The 21,706-nt window shown below is 45.7% G+C and overlaps 1 protein-coding gene across 1 annotated transcript in view; it reads right to left on the reverse strand.

Moving 5' to 3' along the window:
• Positions 1–2,436: 2,436 nt before the first annotated feature.
• Positions 2,437–21,706, reverse strand: part of LOC132381666 (zinc finger protein 585B-like) — a 41,606-nt gene continuing 22,336 nt past the window's right edge. Inside the window, exon 2 of the mRNA XM_059951270.1 lies at positions 2,437–7,241. Coding sequence (XP_059807253.1) covers positions 6,308–7,241 — 934 coding nt within the window. The 3' untranslated portion in view covers positions 2,437–6,307. The remainder of the gene's footprint in view (positions 7,242–21,706) is intronic.

Genomic DNA, 21,706 nt, shown 5'->3' on the forward strand with positions numbered 1-21,706 from the left:
GAGTCACAGACCAGGTGAAGACCCGCCCACCCTGAGTCACAGACCAGGTGAAGTCCCGCCCACCCTGAGTCACAGACCAGGTGAAGTCCCGCCCATCCTGAGTCACAGACCAGGTGAAGTCCCGCCCACCCTGAGTCACAGACCAGGTGAAGTCCCGCCCATCCTGATCCACAGACCAGGTGAAGACCCGCCCATCCTGAGTCACAGACCAGGTGAAGTCCCGCCCATCCTGAGTCACAGACCAGGTGAAGTCCCGCCCACCCTGAGTCACAGACCAGGTGAAGACCCGCCCACCCTGAGTCACAGACCAGGTGAAGTCCCGCCCACCCTGAGTCACAGACCAGGTGAAGACCCGCCCACCCTGAGTCACAGACCAGGTGAAGTCCCGCCCATCCTGAGTCACAGACCAGGTGAAGTCCCGCCCACCCTGAGTCACAGACCAGGTGAAGTCCCGCCCACCCTGAGTCACAGACCAGGTGAAGTCCCGCCCACCCTGAGTCACAGACCAGGTGAAGACCCGCCCACCCTGAGTCACAGACCAGGTGAAGTCCCGCCCACCCTGAGTCACAGCCCAGGTGAAGTCCCGCCCATCCTGAGTCACAGACCAGGTGAAGTCCCGCCCACCCTGAGTCACAGACCAGGTGAAGTCCCGCCCACCCTGATCCGAAGACCAGGTAAAGTCCCGCCCACCCTGATCCACAGACCAGGTGAAGACCCGCCCACCCTGATCCGCAGACCAGGTGAAGTCCCGCCCACCCTGAGTCACAGACCAGGTGAAGTCCCGCCCACCCTGAGTCACAGACCAGGTGAAGTCCCGCCCACCCTGAGTCACAGACCAGGTGAAGTCCCGCCCACCCTGAGTCACAGACCAGGTGAAGTCCCGCCCACCCTGAGTCACAGACCAGGTGAAGTCCCGCCCACCCTGAGTCACAGACCAGGTGAAGTCCCGCCCACCCTGAGTCACAGACCAGGTGAAGACCCGCCCACCCTGAGTCACAGACCAGGTGAAGTCCCGCCCACCCTGAGTCACAGACCAGGTGAAGACCCGCCCACCCTGAGTCACAGACCAGGTGAAGACCCGCCCACCCTGAGTCACAGACCAGGTGAAGTCCCGCCCACCCTGAGTCACAGCCCAGGTGAAGTCCCGCCCACCCTGAGTCACAGACCAGGTGAAGTCCCGCCCACCCTGAGTCACAGCCCAGGTGAAGTCCCGCCCATCCTGAGTCACAGACCAGGTGAAGTCCCGCCCATCCTGAGTCACAGACCAGGTGAAGTCCCGCCCATCCTGAGTCACAGACCAGGTGAAGTCCCGCCCATCCTGAGTCACAGACCAGGTGAAGTCCCGCCCATCCTGAGTCACAGACCAGGTGAAGTCCCGCCCACCCTGAGTCACAGACCAGGTGAAGTCCCGCCCACCCTGATCCGCAGACCAGGTAAAGTCCCGCCCACCCTGATCCACAGACCAGGTGAAGACCCGCCCACCCTGATCCGCAGACCAGGTGAAGTCCCGCCCACCCTGAGTCACAGACCAGGTGAAGTCCCGCCCACCCTGAGTCACAGACCAGGTGAAGTCCCGCCCACCCTGAGTCACAGACCAGGTGAAGTCCCGCCCACCCTGAGTCACAGACCAGGTGAAGTCCCGCCCACCCTGAGTCACAGACCAGGTGAAGTCCCGCCCATCCTGATCCGCAGACCAGGTGAAGACCCGCCCACCCTGAGTCACAGACCAGGTGAAGTCCCGCCCACCCTGAGTCACAGACCAGGTGAAGACCCGCCCATCCTGATCCACAGACCAGGTGAAGTCCCGCCCATCCTGAGTCACAGACCAGGTGAAGTCCCGCCCATCCTGAGTCACAGACCAGGTGAAGTCCCGCCCACCCTGAGTCACAGACCAGGTGAAGACCCGCCCACCCTGAGTCACAGACCAGGTGAAGTCCCGCCCACCCTGAGTCACAGACCAGGTGAAGACCCGCCCACCCTGAGTCACAGCCCAGGTGAAGTCCCGCCCACCCTGAGTCACAGCCCAGGTGAAGTCCCGCCCAACCTGAGTCACAGACCAGGTGAAGTCCCGCCCACCCTGAGTCACAGACCATGTGAAGTCCCGCCCACCCTGATCCGCAGACCAGGTGAAGTCCCGCCCATCCTGAGTCACAGACCAGGTGTAGTCCCGCCCATCCTGAGTCACAGACCAGGTGAAGTCCCGCCCATCCTGAGTCACAGACCAGGTGAAGTCCCGCCCACCCTGATCCACAGACCAGGTGTAGTCCCGCCCATCCTGAGTCACAGACCAGGTGTAGTCCCGCCCATCCTGAGTCACAGGCCAGGTGAAGTCCCGCCCATCCTGATCCACAGACCAGGTGAAGTCCCGCCCACCCTGAGTCACAGACCAGGTGAAGTCCCGCCCACCCTGAGTCACAGACCAGGTGAAGTCCCGCCCACCCTGAGTCACAGACCAGGTGAAGTCCCGCCCATCCTGAGTCACGCTTCCACCTGGAATGGGGAACTGTTTCCTTCCCAAGGATTTACAACCCACACCGAAGTATCACTTTTATGAGGGAAGTAACTTGTACATTTTGCAAGGCTGCTGGGGAAGTTGAAGGTCCAATGTCTGTGAACCCAACTGCGAGTCCACTGGGGGCTGGAGGCCTATCCCAGGGTTAGAGGACTGTGTATGTTCCTGGGAGAGAGGAAAGGGGGAATTTGGCTGCTGTTCTTTTGTTGTGTTCAGTGTTGTTCTGCTGAGGAATGTGGGCGCACTGTGTTGGCACTGGAACATGTGTGCCTGCAGCTCACGCAAACGATGCATTCACCGTACATGCGACAGATCTCTGAAGAGCCCTCAATACCACACTGCCCTCATTGCTGGGGGAAGCTCCATTCAATGCAGGTTGGCACTTCTATTGTCCTGGATAATGGACTACCTGACTGGCTGACCACAGTTCATGTGGCTTCAGAGCTGTGTGTCAGACATGGCTATAAGCAGCATTGAGGCCCCACAGGGGGCTGTATTGGCTCCCTTTCCGTTTACCCTGTGTACCTTGGACCTTAGATACAACATTGAGTTGTGTGATTTGCAGAAATTCTCTGATGACTCAGCAATGGTCGGGTGTATAAAGGGAGGTCAAGAGGATGAACACAGGACCCTGGTGGAGGACTTTGTCAAACGGTGAATCATCTGCAGCTCAACATCAGTAAAGGAGGTGGTGATGGACTTTAGGAAGACCAAGCCTGCACTGCTCCCTGTTATTATCGATGGTGAGGACGTGGATGAGGTGAGGACCTACAGGTACCTGGGGTGCACCTGGATGACAGACTTGAGTGCAGCACCAATATAGATGCCATGTACAAGAAAGGCCAGAGTCACCTCTACTTCCTGAGGAGACCGAGGTCACCAATACAATGTTCTATGCAGTGGTGTGCTGGGGAAATGGCCTTCACATGGGTGATGCCAGCAAGCTCAATAAACTGATTAGAGAAGACATACAAGTCAAACTGGACATTCTGGAAAATCCTGGCAAGTCTGGAGTGTTTCTCACCCTCTGCATGCCACCTTGTCTGCACAGAGGAGCACTTTAGTAATAGACTAAGACAACTGCACTGCTCCAAAGAGTGCTATAAAACGTCATTCTTACCCTTGGCCATGAAGCTGTATAATTAATCAATCTGAGAACTGATGACCCCCTCCTGTTAGAATGTCTGTTGACTTCTGTTTACCCCACTCTGCCACTGCCGACACCCTGTGCATTATTGCCATCACTTCTTATCCGGACGGTGTGAATGGGCATGTTTTACTGTGTAATGTTATGGTAATTCTTGCACTACCATCTTATCATTGTAACTTGGAAATCTTGTACATCTTATTTTTAAGGAAACATTTAAAAAATTTTTTTACTTCTAATATTTGTAGCACTGTGACGGTGTAATTTCCTTTGGGGTCAATATCTATCTACCTATTCCTGTGAAGACATGAGAGATGGCAGACAGTCTGAGCTATAAGGCACAGACACAGGTTCAGACTGACCGAGTTGCGACCTGAACTCGTCCAATTTATCAGCATTTGACCCTGATCCTTCTGAACCTTTCCTGTCCCTGAACCTGTCCAACTGTCTTTCAGACACTGTGACTGTACCAGCCTCTACCACTCCCTCTAGAATTGTGTGATGGGCACCCACCACCCTCTGTTTGAAAAACCTGCCCCTAAGGAGCTAGTTAAATCTTTCTCTCTCTCTCACCTGAAACAGATGCCCTCTAGTTTGACACTCCCCTACCCTGAGAAACGGCCGTGATTATCCACCTCATCGATACCCTTCGTCACTTTATAAACCTCTGTAAGGAAACGACTATGCTCCAGAGGGGTACAACCAGCAGAGGAAAATGTTTTTTTTTACACAAGTGGTGGTATGCGGAACAGTCTGTCCGAGTTGGTGGAAGCAGACAGATTAGGGGCATTTAAGAAACTCTGAGATAGACACATGGATGATAGAAAAATGGAGGCCTACGTAGCCGGGAAGGGTTAGATTAATCTTCGGGTCAGTAAAAAGGTCAGAACAAAGGGCCGACACTGTGCTGTCGTGTTCTATGTTCCCTCCAGTCTCTCTTTATAACTCAAGCCTTCCAGTCCTGGGGTCCTTCCTGAGAACCGATTTTGCAACTTAGCCTTTTTAATGTTATACTTCCCACAGATAAGTGACCAGAAACTCACATAAATTCCAAGTGCGGTCTCACCGACATCTTCCATAGTCAACACGACGTGCTGACGCTTGCACTCAGACCCATGACTAATGAGGGTAAGGGAGCCAAACGACTTCATCACCCCGTTCACCACGTCGCCCTTTTCCGTCTCTGAGTTCTCCAGTGCTCCCCAGGACACTGCAATTCATGGTGCCAGGTCTGTCTTCCCAAAATGCAACACTTTGCAGTTCTTGGCCCATTTCCCAGGCGAACCAGATTCTGGAGTCTGGGACCACAAAACAGGACGCTTATGGAGCTTAACGGGTTGACCGGTGTCCGTGGCTGATAAAGGTACAAGTTGACGTTTCCGGTCGAGACCGTGTCAGGAAACCCAGACCATTAACTCATACTTTCTGCCATGCAAAGCCCCTTCGCATGTTTCACTTTCTCTCCTTTTAGATAATTGTCTGCACTTTTGTTCCTTTTGCTAAAATGCATTATCGTACATCTCCCAACAGTGTATTCCATCTAACACTATTTTGCCCATTCTTCCAATTTGTCTATGTCATGCTACAATCGTGTTGTTTCCTCAGCACTACCCACCCCTCCACCTATCTTCATATCACCCACAAACTTTGCCACAAAGCCATCAATTGCCGAATCATTGACAAGCAACGTGAAAAGTGCTCGTCAACTACTGACCCCTGAGGAATACTGGCATCCAACCAGAAAAGGTCCCATTTATTCTCACACGCTACCCTGCCCGTCAGCCATTCCTCTCTCCATGCCAGTGTCTTTCCTGTAATGCAATAGGATTTTATCTTGTTAAGCAGCCTCATGTGTGGCACCTTATCAAATGCCTTCTGAAAATCCAAGTAGATGATAACCACCGCCTCTTCTTCAACATCTTCCCAACCACTGAAGTTCGGCTAACTGGCCTACAGTTTCCTTTCTTTTGCCTTCCTCCCTTCTTAAAGAGTGGAGTGACATTTGCGATCTTCCAGTCCTCTGGGACCATGCCAGAAATCAAGAGATTCTTGAAAGATCATGACCAGTGTGTCTGTTCTCTCAGCAACCTCTCTCAGGGCTCTGGGATGTAGTCCATCTGGTCCAGCCTCCACAGATGCAGTTGGACCCTCAGTGTGTTGTGCCCCCTGCTTTGTGTGAGCATCATACCACAGGTAAAGGCCACTTGGCCCCTCTCTCTGCCCCGTCAGTTAGCAAGGTCATGACCGACGGTGATTGGACACCATTTTCCTGCCGTCGAGCATCTGACGATCAACTTGACATCAGGAGTTCCCACTGAGGTTGATGATCTCCTATTTCCAACACCTGACTCCATCTGCTGTGTGTTTGCCCGTCCCTTTCAGCTTGTCCGCATCCACTCAAAAGTCTCTCCACATCCTCCTCAGGCCCAGTTCATTCACACAGAACAGATTTATTTATAATCGGTGCAGAACACAAATGTACCTGCAGTTCCAGGGGAAACAACCCAAATGTGTCCAGTGACCAGGGTCCAAACCTGGAAGTGATCAACAGCAGCAATAACCGCAGAATCAGTTCCTGCAGTCACTTGTGAACTCACCGCTGTCTCAGCAGCCCCCGTGTTTAAATGCCCCGTGTATGAACCACACATTTAAACCTTCTCTTCAGTGTGAGCTCGTCGGTGCCTCCAGAAATGAGACGATCGAATAAAGTTCTTCCCACATTCAGGGCAGGTGAATGGCTTCTCTCCGGTGTGAACTCGCTGGTGCATCAGCAGATCAGTTGAACGAGTGAAGCCTTTACCGCAGTCAGAGCAGGTGTACGGTCTCTCCCCGGTGTGAATCCGTTGGTGCGTAAGAAGGTCAGACGACCGGATGAATCCCTTCCCGCACTCGGAGCAGGTGAATGGCCTCTCCCCGCTGTGAATCTTCTGGTGTATCTGGAGGTTTGAGGTCCGGCTGAACCCCTTCCCACACTCGGAGCAGATGAACAGCAGCCTCTCTCCAGTGTGAATCTGCTGGTGCACCAACAGGTTGGCCATCCGAGTGAATGCTTTCCCACAATCAAAGCAGCGGAATGGTTTCTCCCCGGTGTGCACTCGTCGGTGGGTCTGCAGACTGGACGAACGGCTGAATCCCCTCCCACACTCAGAGCAGGTGAACGGCCTCTCCCCTGTGTGTATTCGCAGATGTGTCAGCAGGTGGGACGACTGAGTGAACCCCTTCCCACACTCAGAGCAGATGAATGGCCTCTCCCCGGTGTGAACCCGCTGGTGAGCCAGCAGTTTGGAAGACTGGGTGAATCCCTTTCCACACTCAAAGCAGGTGAACAGTCTCTCCCGAGTGTGAATTTGCTGGTGTATCAGTAGGCTGGATGACTGAGCAAATCCCTTCCCGCACTCAGCGCAGGTGAACAGTCTCTCCCTGGTGTGAACTCGCTGGTGTACCAGTAGGTGGGTTGACTGAGTGAATGCCTCGCCACACTGATGGCAGATGTATGGCCGCTCCCCAGTGTGGACTCGCTGATGCCTTTGCAGGTTAAAGGAATTGTTGAAACTCTTCCCGCAGTGAGAGCACGTGAATATCCTCTCCCCAGCGGGAACTCGCTGCCGTTTCATCAGTTCTTTCCTGTGGTCGGATGGCCAAATGAATCCTCTCCCACAACATCAGCAGAAGAACGGCCTCTCCTCAACACAAACTCAGCACTGTGTCACCACATAGGATGAGGGAGTGAATTCTTTCCTGCATGCACAGCAGATGAATGGCCTCTCGCCAGTATGAATTTGCCAATGTCCCATTATGACTGAGTCCCTACAAGCACCTGAGGCAGGGTGTCAATGTTTCCCCGGGACCCCAGTGATCAGTCAGTAAAAAGATGACCGAATTAATTACTTTCCTCAAATGGAAACAAGGGAAAGAAGATTTGAATATTCTCAGGGAAATGGATCAAGTTTATCTCAGTCAAAAGAATGAATGTTTCACTGGTGCAAAAACAAGGATGTGGTGAACACGTTCCCAGTCACAGATCAGGTGAGCTCACCTCCCCCAGCGTGTCACACACGGTCTCTCGTTGCAGTGGCTGTTCCTTTCCCAATCCGCACTGCAGTGATCACTGCCCGCTCCTTCACAGGCTGGAAGAGGTTACTTGGCTTCTCTGCAGATTGGCTCCTGTCCTCACATCAGTGGTTTCTCCCCTCCCCGCTGTAGACAGTGTGTCTTTCCCCAGCTGTGTCACGGTCGGTGCCCTGCAACAGCCCTCACTGCCTGGGGTCTGAAGTGAAACAAACCAGCGTCTCTCCCTCCACGCTCACAGGCCGATGATATTCAGGTGCTGGGGAGCTGAGTGGGGTGTCGATCGGATGTGATATTCCGTCTGAGATACCCAGTCGCAATTCCTCCACCTTTGATGTCCTGTTAAAAGATACAAAAATCATCAATAAGTACAGGGTAGTGACAGAACAGATCACTTTAATCTCCTGGGTCGGCTGTGACTCAGTTGCTGGCTCTCTGACTGTGACACTGTAATTGTAACATTTAAGAGAACATTTCAGTGCCCTTTCATACTGTGATGGCAAGGGTACCATGTTTAACTTGGAGCGTTGAAGTAAGCCCTTTCCTTCTGTTCCACAGGTAAGAGTGAGGCAGCCCACACCACAGCTGACATGAGACTGTAGCAGAGACATGAGGGAAAGACAGTCAGTGGCTATATTTCATTAGGAGTCTGAGATTTGATGTCTCACCGAAGACTCTAGCCAACTGATGCTGCGCACCTGAGTGCTCGGCGGGGCGGGGGTCCAATGTTTCTTTGCTGGCGGGGGGGGTGTCATTGCTTTGCTGCTGCATGGGAGGGGTGAGCTGGGGGGGGGCTTTGGGGTTCTAACATTTAACTGTCATTCATTCTTTGGAGCACTCCTGTTTTCATGGATGTTTGCGAAGAAAAAGAATTTCAGGATGTATATTGTATACGTCTCTGATATTAAATTTTACAGATTGACCGTGCATTCTAACTGGTTGTGTCACCGTCTGGAATGGAGGGGCCACTACACAGGTTAGGAAAGAGCTGCAGAGGGCTGTAAACTCAGCCAGTTCATGCCGGGAACTAGCCTTCCCAGCATTGAGGACGCCTTCAAAAGGTGATGCCTCAAAAAGGTGCCATCTATCATTAAGGTCCCCCAACACTCAGGACATGCCTTCTTCTCACTGGCATGATCAGGGAGGAGGTACAGAAATCAGATGACTCACACTTAGAAACAGCTTCTTCTCCTCCACCACCAGATTTCTGAATGGACAATGAACCCATGAACACTTCCTCACTATCTTTGCTCTCTTCTGTGACACTAATTTATTTTTTTACATATTGCACTGTACTTCTGCAACAAAACAATAAAATTTCAGTGAAGATAAACCTGATTCTGAAATCCTTCCAAATCATTGATGGGTTTCAGCTGGTCCATCAGGAAGGACATTGAGGGACCCGGGAGATTGTAGTACAGCTGTAATACCACGGGGATCATGATTATCTGGAGTGCCTGGAGCAGTCAGTGAGAGTGAATCGAAATGTTCCAATCGATGGGCTGATTTTAGACAAGATTGGGAGAAAAATGTAAGAAGTTACAATGTGATATTCATCCCTTTGCCTCTGACCTCTCTGTTCTTTTTTTTATTATTAGTTTTTTTATACATTTTCTGCATCGCTACAGATAAAAAAAAACCCAGATCGAAATGAAGAGCATTAATACAGTGCAAAAATAAACACACAATAATATAATACAAAAGAAGATAATTGAGAAAGCACCCAAATTGAAGACATGTAAAATTAGTATCCTCCCCAAGCCCCACAACAAAAAAAACTCCAGACCAACCACAACACAATATAGAGAGTATAAAACAGGACATTCAAACCCCCAAAACTGTAAATACACTTAGCAACAGAAGATATCAATGCCTACTACCAAAAAAAAAGGAGCTGAAAGCAAGGGACCGAAAAAAAAACCTTAGTTAAGAGGAAGGTTATGAAAGTACTCAATAAAAGGTCCCCATACCTTATGGAACTTTGTATCCGAATTAAGAACTGAGTAATAAATTTTTTCAAGATCTCAGCAGGACATAATATCGTTAAGCCATTGAGCATGCGTGGGCGGGGCAACATCTCTCCATCTAAGGAGGATTAAACTTCTAGCCAGGAGAGAAGCAAAAGATAATATTCGACACTTAGTCGAACTCAGACGCAAATCTGTCTCACCCAAAAAACCAAACAAAGCAATTAAAGGGTTAGGTTCTAGGTGCTGATTCAGAATATAAGATAACATTGTGAAGACATCTTTCCAAAATTTCTCCAAGCTAGGACAAAACCAGTACATATGAATGAGAGAGGCCTCGCCCCTTTTGCATTTATCACAAAGGGGACTAATATTAGGGTAAAATCGAGATAGTTTAGATTTAGACATATGGGCTCTATGAACAATCTTAAACTGTAAAAGGCAATGGCGAGCACAAAGAGAGGTTGAATTAACCGATTTGAGAATCGAGTCCCAAGTCTCATCAGATAAGGAGATATTTAAATCATGCTCCCAAGCCTTTCTAATTTTATCCACAGGGGCATACCGTAAGGATGCTAATTTATCACGAATAAATGATATTAAACCTTTACCTAGTGGATTAATAGAAAGAAATAAATCCATAACATTTTTCTCAGGCATTTCAGGGAAGTTAGGAATTAAAGGATTAATAATTTGGAGATATCTAAAAAAATGAGCATTGGGCAGATTGAACTCAGCAGAGAGCTGTTGAAAAGATGCGAAGCGATTATCAATAAAAAGATCTTCAAAATGTCTAATGCCCTTCCTATACCAATCATGGAATGCTGAATCATACGTAGTAGGTAAAAAAAAAGGTGATTATGTACGACAGGGCTAGAAAAGGAAAAACCATGGAAACCATAAAATTTCCTAAACTGAGCCCATATACGCAAAGTGTGTCTAACAAGAGGATTAACAATTAATCTGGATGAACTACTAGGGAGTACAGAGCCAAGAAGTGCAGAGATAGATAAATCTTTAGTGGAACTCAACTCCATTGCCACCCAGTTAGGGCACTCGGGTTGGCCATGGAAAAAAGACCAAAAGGTAGCACAACGTATATTGGCTGCCCAATAATGTAAATGAAAGTTAGGTAAAGCCATGCCACCCTCTTTTTTAGATTTTTGGAGATAAACTTTATTAATTCTAGAGCGCTTATTCTTCCACAGATATGACAAAATAATAGAGTCTAAGGAATCAAAAAAAGATTTAGGAATAAAAATTGGGATTGATTGAAATAAATATAAAAGTTTAGGGAGAACGTACATTTTAACAACATTAATACGACCTACCAAAGACATAGATAGAGGTGACCATTGTAACAGACTCTGTTTTATAGTATATGAAAGATTGGCAAAATTTTCACGAAAGAGATCTTTAAACTTCCTTGTGACTGTAGGCCCAAGATAAGTAAATTGATTATGAACTACTTTAAAAGGGAGATCACGAAATGTTAATTCTCGTGCTTCTTTATTAATTGGGAAAAGTTCGCTCTTATGTAAATTAAGTTTATAGCCAGAGAACTGGCTAAACTGATCAAGAAGTGAAAACATTGGAGGTAAGGATGTAGACGGATTTGAAAGAAAAAGTGATAAGTCATCAGCATAAAGAGAAACTTTATGCTCAACACCACCTCTCCAAATCCCGGTCAATTCAGGACAATTTCGAAATGCTATCGCTAAAGGTTCTATAGCCAAATCAAAGAGAAAGGGACTTAAAGGGCATCCCTGACGGGTGACACGTTTGAGGTTAAATAACTGGGATTTCTGAAAATTAGTCAAAACAGAGGCAGTAGGACACAAATACAGCAATTTGATCCAAGAGATAAAACTTTGACCGAAGTCAAATTTTTCTAAAACTGCAAAAAGGTCGTTCCACTCTATACGATCAAATGCTTTCTCTGCATTGGGGGAGATAACACATTCAGGAATCCCAGTTGGAGGTGAATATAAAATGTTAAATAAACGCCAAATGTTAAAAAAAGGAAGACGGTTTTTAATAAAACCAGTTTGATCATCAGAAATAATAGAGGGAATAACAGTTTCTAATCTATAAGCCAAAGCTTTGGCCAAGATTTTAACATCAACATTAAGCAAAGAAATCGGCCTATACGAGGAACACTCTGTTGGGTCTTTACCCTTTTTTAGTAAAAGAATAATAGATGCCTCATTAAAAGAGGGTGGCAATTTACTGTAATTAAACGAGTCAGACAATACTGAGAATAACTGAGGAGAAAGAAGTAAAGAGAATGATTTATAAAGTTCTACAGGGAACCCATCAGGTCCAGGAGATTTCCCTGAAGACAATGCAGAAATTGCAAAAGATATTTCTTCTGATGATATAGGCACATTAAGTTTGGCTTTAAAATCAGATGAAAGCGAAGGAATATTCAGATTATTTAAAAAATGATCAACAGAGATATTGTCATTCAAAGATTCAGAGGAATAAAGTCGAGAATAAAAATTTTTAAATGCGTCGTTGATTTCTAAGTGATCCGATGTAAAGTCTCCATTCTCCTTCCAGATCTTTGTAATATGTTGTTTGGCTTTGGAACGCCTCAGCTGATTGGCTAGAAATTTACCAGATATGTCACCATGAATATAGAAGCGACTCTTACTTTCAAAAAGTTGGCGTTCGACAGGTTGAGTAGACAGAAGATTAAATTTAGTTTGAAGTTCTACACGCTTCTTGTATAATTCAGGATTCTTAGTTTGAGCATACAGTTGATCCAATTCTTTAATTTGATTAATGAGGTCTAATCGATCTGCACAGGACTTTCTATTAAGATTTGCTGTATAGGAGATTATTTGACCCCTCAAATATGCTTTCATGGCATCTCAGACAACCTGGGATGACACTTCAGATGATGTATTGGTGTTAAAATAAAAGGTTATCTGATCTTTAATAAATTTTAGAAAATCATCATCTGATAATAAAGTCGAGTCAAGACGCCAGTGTTTATTCCTCTGAGGGAGACCAGGAAAATTTAAAGACAAAGTAATTGGGGCATGGTCAGAAATCAGTATACTCTGATAATCACAAGAATAGACAAATGGAATAAGATTATCGAGTAAAAAGTAGTCAATTCTAGTATAGGTATGGTGAACATGTAAAAAAAAGAATAGTCTCTCTCAGTAGGATGAAGGAAGCGCCATATATCAGAGATACCATAATTAGAGAGAAAAGAGTGAATAGCTAAGGCAGATTTAGTAGGTAGTCTAGTAACAGAGGACGATCGATCCAAATTAGGATCTAACCAACAATTGAAATCGCCACCCAGTATAAGAGAGTATGAGTTTAAATCTGGTAGTGAGGAGAAAAATCGTTCAAAAAAATTAACATCATCAAAATTGGGAGCATACAGGTTTGCTAGTACAACTTTAGTATTATATAATTTACCAGAAACAATAATAAAATGGCCATTTGTATCAGATATCTTATTATGGAGTTCAAAAGGAATATTTGAATTAATAAGGATGGAGACCCCCCCCCCCCTAACTTTGGCAGCAAAGGATGAATGAAAATGCTGACCCGCCCACTTTGACAGAAGCCGAGAATTATCAAAACTACGAATGAGTTTCTTAAAGAAAGCAACGTCAGCTTTGAGTTGTATAATATCCGAGAAGACCTTCCTTCTTTTAACAGGATGATTCAATCCCTTTACATTCCAGCTCACAAATTTAAGTGCATTAACCATTATCAATTGTTAGTGCATAGAAGGTAGCAGGCATATAAAAAAATCAAGCAGTACAATAACAGTCTGGCAGCAAAAATGTAAACATAGATCCGTAGAACAAAACAGAGACATGTCCTGAATAACAAAGGAAAACAAAAGAAACAGTGTTGGAACTGGAGAATCCACCCCCCCCTCGCAACCCAAAATTAGACGGCTACCTAAAAAAGCAGCTAGCTCTACCAAAAAAATTAACCCAAGTATGGCTTCCAGTTCTGTGTCGTTAACAAAAGTTCCGTATAAATAATATAGCAAATAATAACTAATTTATGCACTAGAAAACAGAATTACAAATAGGAACAACTTCAACAGAAGTATAAAACTTAATACAAAGAAAATCAGAAGGAAACTAAAACTAACCTACCCGCGAAAAATTATAAAAGATTAAAAGAAAAAAAAAGGGAGGGAGAAAAGGGGGAAATTATAAAATTCAAAGAGAGTCCTTATCAACCATTTACAGAAAAAAAAGCAAAACTTAAACTATGAATCAACCAACAGGGAGGCCTTCAATAAAAACTGCAAACCTCCAAAACAAGTTAAAGACAATTGTAGTTCTCTGTAGATGAGGTTATACAAAAATAAAATAGATCACACAGGTAAAATCTAAAAGTTCGCAGGGAAACATTAAACTTAAATTATCTATTTAGAAAAAACGCACCAAGTCCAGAGAGAGATTGACTACAGCCCTTAGAGTTTCAATAGATAATGTCTGAATTATTCAAATAAAGTCTGAGTTCGGAAAATATAGTTTTACTCCGGGAAGTATTTATCAACCATTTTAGAAGGTCAAGCCGGTTCTGAAGAAGACGAGGTGGCTGGAAGACTTCCAACAAACACCTCAGCCTCCTTCACTGATTTAAACCACTTATAATCTCCAGTAGTAAGCGTAATTCGAAGATCGGCTGGATTTCGGAGAGAGGGTCTGAATCCGCGATCAAAAAGCACTTTCATTACACCTTTAACCTCAGCATGCATCTTCAGAACCTGGGGGGCAAAATCCTCCACAAAACGAATGACCGTATTTTGAAAAGCAAAAGTACCTCTGCGGCGTGCCTCCATCATCAAACGGTTTTTCACCTGGTATTGATGAAAGCATAAAATAATCGGCCATGGGCGGGAAACCAGAATTGCTCGAGGAACATAGATCCTGTGTGCCCTTTCAAGATCAGGTGGAGTCGGAAGGAATTCTTTCCCGAAGATCTCACAGAGAAACTTAGAAAAAAATTCAACGGGAGAGCAGTTTTTGGTGGCCTCTGGCAAACCAAGAATTCGTAGATTGCAACGTCTGCTCCGATTTTCAAGATCCACCATTTTGGAAAAAAGTTTACTGTTCTTCTCCTCAGAGAGTTTCAAGATTTTGAACATGGCGTTTTAAATCTTCAGAAGTTACGTCAATGCGAGATAAATGTTCAGCATGTTCATCCACTCTAGCATTAATCTGATCCAATTTGACATTCAGCTGGTTGAAAGAAGTTCTAAATTCAGCTCTAAAATCCATTAAAGTATCTTGTTGATGTTGTTCCAGAACAGCGAGAATGTCAGCCAACAAAGCCGTAGAAGTTTCCTTTTTCCCGGTTTTAGTACTTTTGGTAGCCATTATAAGATAGATGTGTTCACAGGTAAAAGAGAACTAATAAAATACCTAACTAAGGTTTAAGAAGGGAGACATATAGTGCAAAGGTAAGAAGAATAACTGAGCAAAAGTTCGGAGCAACTGAACAATCGCCATCTTACCGGAAGTCCTGACCTCTCTGTTCAATGTATCTTCACAGCAGTCTTGTTAATGGGAGGTCAGAGGAGAATGGCCAGTTGGGTTCAAGCTGACAGGAAGGTGACAGAAACTTAACTAATCGAGCGAAACAACAGGGATGTGCAGAAGAGCATCTCTGAATGCATAGCACATCAAACCTTGAAGTGGATGCTCTACAGCAGCAGAAGACCACGAACATACCTCCTGGATCTAATAAAGTGGCTACTGAGTGTAAAGGCACTATTATATATTTATATTTAAATATTTTTGAAATAACTTCTGTCAACTTAACTGTTTGCTGTACATGCACACTCACTTTCAGTGACTAATGTACAAAACTCCCAGGTCTGTCTGAACACCCTCACTTCTGAACCTGTAGTCATTTACAAAGTAATCCGCTGCTCTATTTATTTCAGTGAATTGGATGAGTTCACTTAAAGCCAGTGTCAGACTTCTCCATGTGATATATCATTTGCCCTATTCTCACCTCTAGTGAAGGGCCTTGTTGTGTCCATTCTGTAGCAGCTCATCGTAATTTTCTCATCATAAATCTGTGAGAGTCATAGACAGAAAGAACACAGAGAAAGGCCCTTTCACCAAGTACATGCCAACTATATATGCACTACATCAACACTGTTTCTGTCTTATTTTGCCAGAGTTATATCAATTCCTCACCTACTCACTCGGGGTAACTTACAGTGATGTATTTATCTACCAAACGAAAAAAGGTAATTGTTCTTGCACCACCTGTTATAATTGAAATTAGATCAGAATATTTTTTAATTTATTAACTGGGAGTGTAACTCCGTTCCTTTTTATTCCGTCTGAGTTCCAGCTCCAGCCAGTGCATGCCCAGATTGGAGTATTGAGAACTCGGCGGGGTCTGCCTCTGGAACACAATGGCCGTCTCGTTACCCAAAATGCAATGGACACAAGCAAGCGCTCTGCCCCATCAACACGTTCGGGCCGCCGGTGACGGCTCGGGGCGAGGAGCCAGGGGACGGACGGAGAGGAACGGGGGTGGGGACCGTTAATCATTAGCGCGGCGGCTGCCGAGGCTTGTAGCGTCCATACCCGGTTTTTCCTCGCCGGGGCCTGCTCCTCGATGTTGATGAGACGCCGCCCGACTCCGAGCCGTCGCCGAACAGAATCTAACTGTCCGATCGGTGGCGTCACGTCCGATGTCGTGCGCATGCGCTCTAGGCTCCGCGACAGCCTGGGAAACTGCGTTTTGGACCTGGGGACCATTAAGGTATAGGAGCAGATTTAGGCCATTCGGCCCATTGAGACTGCCCCACCATTTCATCATAGCTGATCAATTTCCATCTCAGCCCCAATATCCTGCCTTCTCCCCGTATCCCCTCATGCCCTGACTAGTGAAGAACCTTCTCAACCTTTGCCTTAAATATACCCAATGACTTTGCCTCCATGAATTCCACAGATTCACCACTCTCCGTCGTATCTAAGTCTTTCAACATTCAATAGGTTTCAATGAGGTCTCCCCCATTCTTCTGAATTTCATTGAGTAGAGGCCCAAAGCCATCAAACGCTTCTCACATGACAAGCCTTTCAATCCCAGTATAATTTTCATGAATCCCCTTTGAACCCTCTTCAATTTCAGCATATACTTCCTTCGGTAAGGGCGCAAAACTGCTCATAGTACTCTAAGTGAGGCCTCACTTGTGTCTTTATATGTAAAAAGAAAGTTTGAAATTAATAACATCGCCTTCTACCTTAGGCCACGAACTTATCAATCACCCCTGCTGTCGACACTTTCTGGAGGTCCAAGATTTGTATGTTCCATGACCGCTAGACTAAGTGTATAAATGTAGGAGGGGACTATGTTGAAAAATAAATGTGCTAGGTTTTTAAAAATTGACTCCTTCTACCCTAGGCCACGAAATTATCAATCACCCCTCATATAATGTAAAAAGAATCGGTCCTAACAAGACCCCTGTGGAACCGCACTGGTCACTGGTGGGCAACTAGAAAAGGCTCTTCTTATTCCCACTCTTTGCCTCCTGCTGATCAGCCTTTGCTTTATCCATGCTAGCATCTTTCCTGTAACAGCTTAATTTGTTAAACAGCCTTGTGTGTGGTACCTTGTCAAAGGCCCTCTGAAAATTCAAGAGTACAACATCTGCTGGATCTCCTTTATCTACCCTGCTTGCTATTTCTTCAAAGAATTCCAACCAATTGGTCAGGCACCATCTTCCCTCGAGGAAACCAAGCTGACTACAGTCTATTTTATCATGCAAGTCCAAGTACCCTGAGACCTCATCCTTAACAACTGACTCCAACATCTTCCCAACCATGAAAGTAGGGCCTCTAATTTCCTGTCTTCTACCTCTCTTCTTGAAGAGCTGAGTGGCATTTTCAAATTTCCAGTCCTCCAGAACCATGCCAAAATCAACTGATTCTTGAAAGATCAACACAAATGCCTTCGCAATCTCTTCAGTCACGTCTTTCGGAACCCTAGGGTGTAGACCATCTGGTCCAAGCTGTCTGTCTGCTTTCAGACTTTTCAGTTTCCAAAGCACCTTCTCCCTAGTAATGGCAACGTCATTCACTGCTGCTCCCTGACATTCTTGAACTTAGGGCATACTGCTAATGTTTTCCACAGTGAAATCTGATGCAAAACTCAGTTTGTCCGCCATTTTGTTGTCCCCCATTACTACCTCTTCAGAATCATTTTCTAGTGGCCTGGTAACTACGCATGCCTCTTTTTTTACATTTTATGTATCTAAAGAATATTTTGGTATCCTCTTTAATATTATTGGCTAGCTTACCTTCACATGCCATCTTTCCCTTCTTTTTGACTTTTTTAGTTGCCTTTTGTTGCTTTTTATAGCTTCCCTAGCCTAAAATATCCACTATTTTTTGCCTTTTCTTTGGATTTTATGTTGGCTTTGACTTGCCTTGCTAGTCACAGTTGTGTCATCCCACCTTTAGAATACTTCTTCTTCTTTGGGATGTATCTATCCTGCACCTTCTGAATTGATCCCAGAAACTCTGGCCATTGCTGCTCTGCCATCATCCCTGCTAGTGTTCCCTTCCAATCAATTTTGGCCAGCTCCACTCTCATGCCTCTGTAATTCATCTTACCCCACTATAATACTGATACATCTGACTTCAGCTTTTTATTCTCAAATTGTAGGGTGAATTCTATCATATTATAATCATTGGCACTTAAGGTTTCCTTTACCTTAAACTCTCTAATCAATTCCAGTTCACTGCACAACACCCAATCCAGAATATCTGATCCCCTAGTAGGCTCAACCAGAAGCTGCTCCAAATTGCCATCTCGTAGGGTATTCTACAAATTCCCCCACTTGGGATCCAGCACCAAACTGATTTTCCCAAACTACTTGCATATAGAGATTGCCCATGACTATCATAATGTGGCCCATGTGATATGCATTTATGCATTTTCTATCTCCCATTGTAACTTGTAGACCGTGTCTTTACTACTATTCGGGGGTCTACATATAACTTCCATCAGGGTATTTTTACCCTTGCAGTTTCTTAACCTTACTCACATTGATTCTGAATTTTCCAATCCTTACGTCACCTCTTCCTAAGGATTGAATTGTATTTTTCACCAACAGAGCCACCCCACCCCTTCTGCCTACCTGCCTGTCCTTTAAATACAATGGGTACTCTTGGGCATTAAGCTCCCAGCTATAATCTTTAATCAGCTGCCCACAACGTCATACCTACATATCTGTAACTGTGCTACAAGTTCATCTACTTCCTTCCATATACTGTGTGCTTTCAAATATCACACATTCATTCTGTATTTATCACCCTTTGCAATTTTGTTCCCTTTTACATTGCAACTCATCCCTTCGACTGCAATTTTGACCTGTCTGTAAACTGACTATCCCATCCTCAGTACTGTCACTATGGTTCCTATCCCCCTGCCAAATCAGTTTAAACCCTCACGAACAGCTCCAGCAGGTATAACTTGTCCCTTGTGTACAGTTCTGTCATACCTTCCCCAGAAGAGATCCCAAGTGATCCAGAAACCTGTACTCCTGCCCTCTGCATCAGTTCCGCAGCCGCACATTTATATGCCAAATCACCCTATTCTTACCCGCACTGGTGCACAGAACAGATAGCATTCCAGAGTTAACTACCCTGGAGGTTCTGTTTTTCATCTTTCTGCCAGGCTCTCTAAAATTTCTCTTCAGGACCTACTCGCCTTTACCACTCATGTTATTGGTGCCAATATACACCTTGACTTCTGGCTGCTCACCCTCCCCGCTTCGAATGCTGTGGACCCGATCTGAAAATACCTAACCCTGGCACGTGGGAGGCCACCTACAATCCGGGGGCCTCTATCGCATCCACAGAATCTCGTATCCATTCCTCTAACTATGGAATCGCCTATCAGTCCTCTTCACCTCCCTCCTCTTCTGAGCCACACTCATTGCCAGAGACCTGTGTCCTCCCCCCTGGTATGTTGTCCCCCTCAACAGTATCCAAAGTGGTATACTTATTATTGAGGGGAATGGGTCTACACTGGATTCCCGTTTCCCGTTCATCTGCTGATGGTCACCCTTTTACTCGTCTCCAGCAACCTAGGGCTGACTACCTCTCCTAATTTTCATTTAATTTGCATTTAAAAGGCATCTGCCACTTTTCCAGCTTCCTTGATGCTTTATGGTTGATTATTGTAATGTCGGAGGAAATATATTAACAGCAAATCGGAGACTCTATGGAGGGGAATAAACTGTCGCCGTTTCAGGCTGAGACCCTCATCAGGACTGGAATGGAAGTGGCCAGAATAAGAAAGTGACCATGAAAGGATCTGTAATGTCGACTGGAGAGCAAACGTTATTCGGGACCTTGGGAATAGATTAAGCATTCTTTGTTTGTTTACATAACTGAAAATGTAAATGTATGTGAATGACATACGTTATTATGCCACCAGGTCATGTGTGAGCGCCTCATGAAAGTTAAACTAAGTACGTGAGTACCTTCGGGCTCCGTGTTTTCCTCTCTGCTAGTTCTGAAGTTACAGAACGTAACAGATGTTGCCTCTAGCAGTGTGACAACCTGTCATCACAGCACCCTTTAACCCAAACTGTTCACAGCTCTCTACACTAATCCCACTCGCACGAACATGGAATATATAACTTTACAGTACAGGCTCTTTGGCCCACAATGTTATACTGACTTTCTAACCCCCTCTCAAGTCTTATCCTTGCCACCTAAACAGCCCTCCATGTTTCTGTCATCCATGTGCTTATCTAAGAGTTTCTTAAATGACCCCAATGAATCTCCCTCCAGCAAAAGCCTTGTCAGAGTGTTCCATGCACCCACCACTGTCAGTGTAAAGACATTACCCCATTCCCAATTCTTTCCTTAAGTTTAAAATTATGTTTTTGTACATGTCTGCCCTGGGGAAAAGTCTCTGACTATCCACTTGATCTATGCCTTTTATGATCTTATAATCCCCTCTCTGCTTGTTTTACAGCTGGCAATCCATGAGTGTCTGCTCTGCCCCACTTCCTGATGTCAATGCCCAACTCTTCAGTCTTGCTTACATTCGGGGAAAGGTTGTTAACATAACACCAAGCCACGAGGCTCTCTAACTCCTTTGTGCACTCTGTCTGGTTGTTATTGGAGATCTGGTCATCAGTGAATGTAGATGTAGTTAGAGCCGAGTCTGACTACACATTAGAGAGTACAGGGGGTAGAGTAGGAGCCTGTGGATGCAGCCTTGTGATAAGGAGAATCATGGAGGTGATGCTCACAGCCTGATAATGATCATCTTTGCCCTTTATAATTTTATAAATCCTACATATACCTGTCTGGACACACCCCCTGCTGACTGCCCCTGTGGCCCCTCCCACAGACCGTGGCTCCTCCCACACTGTCTCCCTGTGGTGAACTACATATACCTGTCTGGACACGCCCCCTGCTGACTGCTCCTGTGGCTCCTCCCACAGACCCCGGTATAAAGGTGATCAAGGCCTGAGCCCGGCCTCTCAGTCTCCAGGATGTAGTACGGTGGTCACTCACTGCTTGTTCCTTCTTCCAGTCAATAAAAGCCGATATCTCGCCTTACGTCTCAGAGTGAATTATTAATGGTGCATGATAGTCACCCCTTAGCCTCCTTCGCTCCAGACTGCATTGGGATTACTGAGGGATGCTCAATAGCTGTGGCAAGGTTTGAATGCCATAACCTCCTACAAAGCTAAATCTTGTAGTATAGCTTTGCTTCACTTCCGGATGAACTCACTTTCCGATATGCTCGCTTTGATCACCAGAACACCCCCATGTCTCCCAATGACCCTTTGGTCTCAGTATCTGAAGGTGACGTGAGGGCTGCCTTCAAGAGAGTGAATCTAAAGAGAGCATCTGGTCTGGATGGAGTATCTGGCCGAGTACTGAAGACCTGTGCTGACTAACTGGCTGGTGTGTTCACAAATACCTTCAACCTCTCGTTCTGGCAGTGTGTGGTACCCACCTGCTTCAAGCA

This window comes from Hypanus sabinus, chromosome 26 (assembly GCF_030144855.1).
Source record: "Hypanus sabinus isolate sHypSab1 chromosome 26, sHypSab1.hap1, whole genome shotgun sequence".
NCBI classification, from domain to species: domain Eukaryota; kingdom Metazoa; phylum Chordata; class Chondrichthyes; order Myliobatiformes; family Dasyatidae; genus Hypanus; species Hypanus sabinus.